Source organism: Perna viridis, chromosome 3, assembly GCF_037379345.1.
Source record: "Perna viridis isolate PV_CMFRI_1.1 ecotype Kerala chromosome 3, ASM3737934v1, whole genome shotgun sequence".
NCBI classification, from domain to species: Eukaryota; Metazoa; Mollusca; class Bivalvia; order Mytilida; family Mytilidae; genus Perna; species Perna viridis.
Window position 1 is genome coordinate 51141954 of NC_142447.1, and position 8139 is coordinate 51150092.

The window sequence follows — 8139 nt, forward strand, 5'->3', positions numbered from 1 at the left end:
TACCTCCTCTTATAAACTTTTTACAATGTTTATGTACACATTGATGATGTGAATGTCCTATTGAAGCCAAAATTGACAAATATTTAATATGATTTTTTTATTATTGAACTAAGCCATTTTTCAGCAGTATATACTTCAGTGAATACATTCTTAAGGTGTTTTGCTTACAAATGATCAGATGATATAGAATTTTTAAAAAAAAAAAGTAAATTTATGTATTTGTTAACAATTTTAAAGGATTAACACCACAGAGACGTCAGATAACATACCCTCGTAACCTGACAAGAACAGATGACCATGAGAAATTACTTGGTGAATTCAGATCTACTTACCAGCCTGACTCAGTAGTGATGAATTTAGATACACAGTTAGCTACAGTAGATGAAGATAATGATCAAGTGCCTAAGGTGGTCATAGAACAGGTAGATATCAGTCAGTGGAGAAATTTTAATGATATGAATTAAGAATTCATTAACCAGTACAAGATTTTATTATTTTTATATCTGCACCTAATGAGTGGGAGGTAGATTTGAATCACCTTGTCCATCATTCTGAATTTCATTGCAATTAACTTGGATTGATTTCAGATTTGTTGTGTGCTTGTCAGATATGAGTGGGGTATGCCTAGCAACTTCTTGTATGAGTGGGGGTATGCCTAGCAACTTGTTAATTTTGCCATTTAATAACAAGTAAAGATGAGTCCTTATGTTTTTCATTAAGTTCATAACAACGAAATATGACCATTGCACTATTTTGGATCCTATTTTTTCCTAGCCTTGTGAGATTCTTTATTAACACAGGAAGTTTGTGAAGTTTAAAACTAAAAATTTAGATGATGTTAGTGTACTTATTTCATTATTTAAGTAAGAAAAGGAAATTAAAGGGAAAGACCACCTTTGCATTCAGTGGGGCTCTTATGATAAATCGTACCCATGTAAACAAAAATAAATAACCTTTGATGCAAAATGCGCTTTTATAAAATGCTCAAGGCTATGCAAAGTTTGAAATCCTTGAAATATAAGTGGATAGCCATCTTGCAGAACTCTCGTATCTGATGGAAGATTATAGCCAGATTTTATTGATTTATACCGATAGCTTCCAATTGGCTTGTGACGTCACTAAGTCAGTTTGATACTGATACAAGTACTGCAAATGATATGTAAACAAAGAATATTCCGTAAATATTTCTACGATCATGTTTATCTAATCACCAAAACACGATGACTTGTCAAGCTTACGATTGCACAAATGATAAAAGAGAAATGTTCTAAAAGTTTTTTTACCAGCAACACAAACATTCTTTGGAAGTAGCCATACGATTTTCCTTACAAATACTAGTCATCTGGCTGCGAATCCTGTTGTTCGTCGATGATGTCTGACATTTGCTTATACATGTTGTGCCTCGATCTCTTCTTCTATTTATTTTGGGTTGAAATTATAGGAGAAAAGTCCCAAATTTGCGTTTTCTTCGGACATCGTAATCAATTACCTTTTACTTTCAATTTACAAACTGACTTTGTGACCTCATAGGTGCGGGAAATTCAAATTTCCTAATTATAAATCTCGATTTATTAATTAAGAAAAGGAAATTAATTTGTGTCAATTTAATTTTTATGAATATTTAACAGATTACTTTTGATATTTATGATGTTCACAACAACATGGTCTTTCCCTTTAACAGGGACTGTGTAATCTCAGAAACTTGATTTCAGTGTTTGGTTATTTTAAAATGGGTTTCAAATTAACTGTTTGTGATTGTTTGGTATCATACCTACGTAGATGTTCTTGAAGAATGATAATTATGCTTTTAATGGAATATATAATCCAACCAGAATGTTTTATATGCTGCAAGCTATTGGTATTACAAAGTGAGCTCTTTCAAGTAAGCATCCTAGATAATCCAATTCAACAAAATTTAGAAAAATTAAACAATTGTTTTAACAAGTTAATCTATACCACTTCATGACCTGAAAAATACCTGAAACATATTAAATGTCTCTTATATGTCTATAGGTTGACTCAGATTCTGAACCAATTAGAGATGATATGAGTGAATGCAGTAACTTCTCCTGTAAATCATCTACATCTGGTATTTCCACAACATCAGGGTATAGTAAGGTAAGAAACCAGACATCTTTTATATATCTTGAACCTGTGTAAACCCAAACATCTGCTAAATCTGGACAAAACCTTATACCCATACTAAACAAATGGATGGTGTATTGGAATCACATTGTCCATCTGTTCATCTGATTTTACGCATGGATAAAATCTGGAAAAACAGCAAGATTATGTAACTCTTGTGTTATGTGATCATGTGGCCTAGGGTTTCTGACCATTTGAGAACCTTTCCTTCCTGTCCTTCTGCCTATTACAATACATGGAAAGATTTTTGTGAGTAGAATACCCTTGGAATATAAAGTAGCAAACAAAAATGCCTCCACCCCCTGCCCAATTCCTTAGTGTAACTTTCTCCTGCCCCTTTGGTGCTGCTGTGGGAAATACCCCTCATTAGCTGTTGATTGGTTTGATAAGATTTATCTATCTATTATAAATGTCTGCTTCATTACCATATAACCGGTAATATTTGTGGAATAAAAATTTTGTGCTTCTTCTTTTTTTGCTGAGACAAATTTTTGTGGTATCAAAAGAATAGGCCTGCAGCCGCACTAAGCTTGTCGTGAAAAGGCAACTAAATAGTAGTCAGAACCCTGGTGGGGGGTTAAGCGCTCTGTCCACAAAGCAACTGGGTTGTGTTCCCCAGGCAGGGTTCTTTAACGTGCAAGGAACGTGACATCTTTCCCAACACGGTACACCACTATGGTTTGTGGCCAGGTTTTCCTTACTATAGCCTGACAACTCCAGCATGTAATATGCCAGGGGTACCCCATTCCACCACCTGGGGCACACATCCCAGTTGCTCTGTGGGCAGAGCGCATAGCCCCTGGCTAAGTTTCTGAGCACTATTTAGTCGCCTTTTACAACAAGCTTAGTGCTGCTGCAGGCCTATTCTTTTAACACCCGGATCTGCACGGGGCCACTTAACAGGTGAGTTATTTAATTAATGATTGTATGACAGATTACGTATGTTGCTGTCAAAACATCCTGTAGAATTAAATCCATGCCATTCTGACCAACAGATAAACTGGAATTATATTTTCACTTTTATAACTTTTATGATCTTTTGGTTATAGCCCAATAAATGCAAAAATTGAATTGCAACCAAATTTCCAGTTATACTGTATTCAAAGTAAACAGAGATTACTGGTTTCATTAAAAAAATTGTTGTTCTTCATATGCAATGATGAAAATGAATGGAACGAAGCAAAGATTACTATGTTGTATCCCTTAGATATTTAGATAAAAAATGAGTTAACCTGATAAAGTAAGTTCTCATAATAAGTCTATTGCATTTATTGTTTATTTCAGACATCAGATACAAAAGAGAATAGAGTAAGGAGACATCCAACCAAGTCCTCAAATCATGTAAAGAAAGCTAAAACAAACCATGAAAACATTACGCCACGGGGCAAGTCAAGACTGCCTCTCAGGAGCAACAACATCGATTCATAAATTTTACCAATATTATGGCAATGTAATGTTTTAAAAAAAAAATTTCTGACCTTAAATTTTATTATGTCTCTAGGCTGAATGTTTTTTTTTTTATTGTATATAGGTCTGTTTTATCTCTCTCTTCTTCTGTTTTTAATGTTGAATGACTTCTAACATTTATCTTCATCTGTATGGCAATTGTTTTTAAAATGACAATTTTTTGTTTCAATTATAAAAGCTGAATGTTTTTATTTGTACAATCTTGAGTGTTTCATATTGTGACATATTTCATGTGGATTATATTCTTTTATTCGTTGTTTGTTCCATATTTATGTTAATTTCAAGGTCATATTTGACATTTGGATTATCTCAGTTGTATCATAAACATTGTAGCTGTATTAGCTATAAATAAAATGAAGACTTCAATATATTCAGCAGGACCAAAGTTTTATTATGACTTTTTACAGATTTTCCACTTTTTATACCCTCTACTTTGAAAGCAGATGAAATGTAGTGATCATAGTGCCTGTTTGTCTGTCCCCAGCTTTTTCCCCCCATACTTTTCTCTGCAAATACTTATTGGTATTTTTAGAGAAACTTTTAGGTATACCATATCGTGGAGACTCAAGCAACTTCTACTTTCTGGTAAACAACTTATATTTTGGCCATACGAAGTGGTGGGGGTATTCTGTGATACCCTCCTAAAAGTTGTTTGTCCATCTAAATAATTTTAGAGGATATTAAAGGATCTTTTTCAAACTTTGTAGAATTATTGAATATCATAAATTACATGTCAGTTTGATGGGATTATTTACACATTTTAAGTTGTTTTAACCCCAAAATGTTTTTGATTAATTAGAGTTATCTTCCTTTGAATATTAAAGAATCTATTTGGGAATTACAGTCTTGATAAAGTTCATTTTCAGTTCATTTCTTATCTGTGAACTAGAAAAATCTCCTTTAAATTGGAGTTATCTTTCCTGGAATGCGGAATTGAGATTATTGAGTCTGGATAGACATTCAAGTTTGATCTGTTGATCCTATGTGTTGATTTGTTATTTGGCATGTGTCCATTGATATTACAATATAAATACACAGTGTGGCTGGGTAACATTTAATGTTCCATTAAATGCCTTATTTTTGGGTTATATCACAGAAATGATTAACAACATAGCACTGTTCTAAGGTAATTTGGCAGAATTATTTTGGCTACAATGTTGAAAGATGACTCCTTATAGGAGTTCATGTCCTTTTTTGTCTAGATTGACAATGTTCTTACTTTTTGCTTTAAAATGAGATACAATGGTGTAGAAAGAAAAAATGGAAAAGGTTACATTTGCTGAATCATTCAGGTTACAGTTTTTTTTTTCCAACGAGCAAGTCGTATGAAATTCTTTGTTTTGTTTCTGTCAAAATTATGATTTTTGACCATTTCTGTAATCTCAGAAAAAAGGTTCTTTTAGTGTGCCACTTCAAATAGGTCAACTATGCAGAATATATTCAGAAGTCCCAAAATCATTCAACAGCATGTTTGTTGGAAAATTTGGGGTTTTTTTTTATTATTTTATTTTGGGAGGGGGGCTCGAATATTTGCACACTGATAGAAAGAAGTGATGAGAATTATGTGAAATCTTTAAAGCTACAATTGTTGATCAAACTTGAACCATTATGGCTGAATTTTTATTTTAATTTGTAAATGTACACATGAGACCTGGGTTAGTGATTCAGTTTCATAAAGCCTCTAGTTTGTTGGAGGCAGATCTCTCTTAACCAAAATTACATAAAAATGAAGTGGAGATTACCTTCGAAAGTGAGAGATTTAACCTATCCAAAATTTTCTCAAAGCCAGAGGTTTTATTTTTATGACATGTTTTCTGTTCAGCAACAGATCATAGTTGAAATTCACTCCAACAATATCTTGTGACATACCCTCCTCTAAAAGATGACACAGTTTTTCCCTGTATTACAATAATAAATTTATGGTCTTTTATCACAGGTTTGAGATCAATTTGTTTTCACGAGAATTGACATATTTTACTTTAATTCTAAGCTGAAAATTCATATAAGACAGGAAGAATTTCCAAATGTGGCTAAATCTCTTGCTTTGAGAGAGACACGCAAGCGGGAGGTTGTTAATTTTTTTAATGAAATATTGGGAGGCTACCGCAGAAAATGGAAAACTTCACACCAATGATCATTGCAAAGTTTATTTCGTCAAAGTTGACAAGATTTGGATGTGAATATTCTATGAATAGCTACATACGTTCATTTTTAACTACACGACAAAGTATGATTAGTCTATGTAAGACAAGGGTAAAAAAACTTGTTTTTTGCTATTTCTGAATGGTAATAAGTAACCATTCTGTATACTGTTATGTAAATATGACATCATTCAATGAGTTTTTTCTCATTCTGAACTAGGTATATATACATGTATCATTTTTACCAGTCATTCTTATTCTTGTCTGACGTTATCTCGTTTTTTGTTTTTTTCTATTTTTCTCATTTTTATATAAATATTAAGGACATTTTTGTTGTACAATGATTCTTTTATTGTTTGTAGGTAAGAACACTTTTATTTTTCAGCTGGAACATGATGTTATGGAAATTGGTGTTGATTTAGATATTTTCATTCTTGATTTTTGGTTGGTATGGAATTCTGTGAAATATCTGTATATTATTACTTTTCTTTTTCTTGTCTCCTTGACTCTAATTTTTCAGAGTATTTATTTTTTCTATAACACAGTGGATTTATTGGTCTCTGATATTCAACATAGCACAGTACACATTAGTCAGTTTCAGTGGTTGAAGCTCTGATAAAAAAGGGTCTATTAAATGCATCTCCTAATGAATACATGTTGGAAGTTTTGATCTGACAGTTGATTTTAAAAGTTCTACTAAATAAATGAAGGTACAAAAAGTTGTATAGGGTTTAATATTCATTCCCAGAATTTTGATTGTTAATATCTTTAAAAATAAAACCCACCAGACTAATACCCTCAACATTGTTGAAAATTTACTTTCAATTATTGTGACATCAAAAGGTTAGAAATAAACTAAATGGTGTATGTCATGTATAGAAGTCATTACTAAATGGTGTATGTCATGCATAGAAGTCATTACTAAATGAACTTAACCATACATTGTTTTGTTTACTACTGTCTTTTCAGTGTTTATTGTAAAGCTTGGTGCCTTTCATTGTTATAAAATACATGTACCAGTAAAAACATTTCTGCCACCATGTAAACAAATAAAATATATAAAGAAATACTTATTTATATTTTGTGTGTTGAAACTTTTGTTACTGCATTATAGTTGTATGATGGGATTAGTATATTTCATGTGTTGGTTTTGTTCCCCTTAAAAGTAGGAATGTAATCTTTTATTAAAAAAAAACTTATCATTTTTAAGATACTGAACAGAGATCAGAATATATATACCTCTCACAAACTTGTTTTGTTACTAAGTATATCAATCAGTCCATCTCAGTTAGTTTCTCCACATTTCTTGTAAGCATGACTCCTTAAATTTCTCTATAAATTTTGTTAAAATTTTGATAAGAATAATGTAATAGGAATCATGTGTAGATGTGCAAAAAGGAGACTATCTAACTTCAGCATTTTTACATGTTAAAACCACCCAACCACAACTACTTCTTACCCATTAAATAGATTTAGGTAATTAGGTAGATACAAGAGATTATCCAACTTATCCACCTTATGGATGCAACATAAATTAAGCCCACTTGAATGGAATTTGTATAAATTGTATAGGAAAATAGGGAAAATGTGTACATAGGAATAAAATTGTTATCAGAGGAGATTATCCAACTTAAGTTTAACTCAATTTGAAATGGTTCATGTGGTATTCTTGTTGTGAGATGCTAACAGTGTTTCTAATTGTCTTTATTTTGTCAATGGTTTATGTTTTCAGCCATTAAAAGCATGGCAGCTGACAATTTTCTAGGGGGCATAAAAAAAATCAGAATATACTTTTACAATACTAATCAATTGTTTCTTGTATTTATGAATTATCTAACTGAATTTGATGAAATTGAAAACTGTATCAGCAGCAGTAGCAGATCCAGATAATTTGAAAAGGAGGTTCCAGGCTATTATTTGCTCCTTTTTGTCAATATTTGCCCAAATTTAACAAAAAGAGAAGGGTCAGACCCCCTGAACTCTCCCCTGGATCTGTCACTGTGCAAGTCACTCATACAGCTCATGTTCATAGTTATACCCTTGCCACAAAAGAGAGGGGTATTCTGTTTTAAAAATAATATATGTTGTGAAGTGGCTCAAATTAAAGGTGAAAAGAAAAATGAATAAATGAACAATAGCCATGTTTTCCTTATATTGTAATTAAAAAATGGGTACCATTATTGAGCCACCACACACTGATTTCTTGTTCATTTGGTTTGAAAGTGGCTTTTTATCAATTTAGATCGAAAGCAGTCACCAGAACCTTTAAGATTTGTGAAGCCTGTCAGCATCTGAAATTATCTTGCACTACTGCAGAAAAATAGTCCCACTAGCATGCCCCATTAAGGTTCAAATGCAGATAATTACATGAGTTAGGTCCACTTTA

General features: G+C 32.3%; 1 protein-coding gene across 1 annotated transcript in view; it reads left to right on the plus strand.

Annotated features, from left to right (window-relative positions):
- LOC148622794 (kinesin-like protein KIF11) overlaps nt 1-6830 on the plus strand; it is a 52933-nt gene extending 46103 nt beyond the window's left edge. Inside the window, exons 23-25 of the mRNA XM_088572996.1 lie at nt 238-422; nt 2014-2118; nt 3430-6830. Of these exons, the coding sequence (XP_088429122.1) occupies nt 238-422; nt 2014-2118; nt 3430-3573 (434 nt within the window). The 3' untranslated portion in view covers nt 3574-6830. The remainder of the gene's footprint in view (nt 1-237; nt 423-2013; nt 2119-3429) is intronic.
- Nucleotides 6831-8139: the final 1309 nt, after the last annotated feature.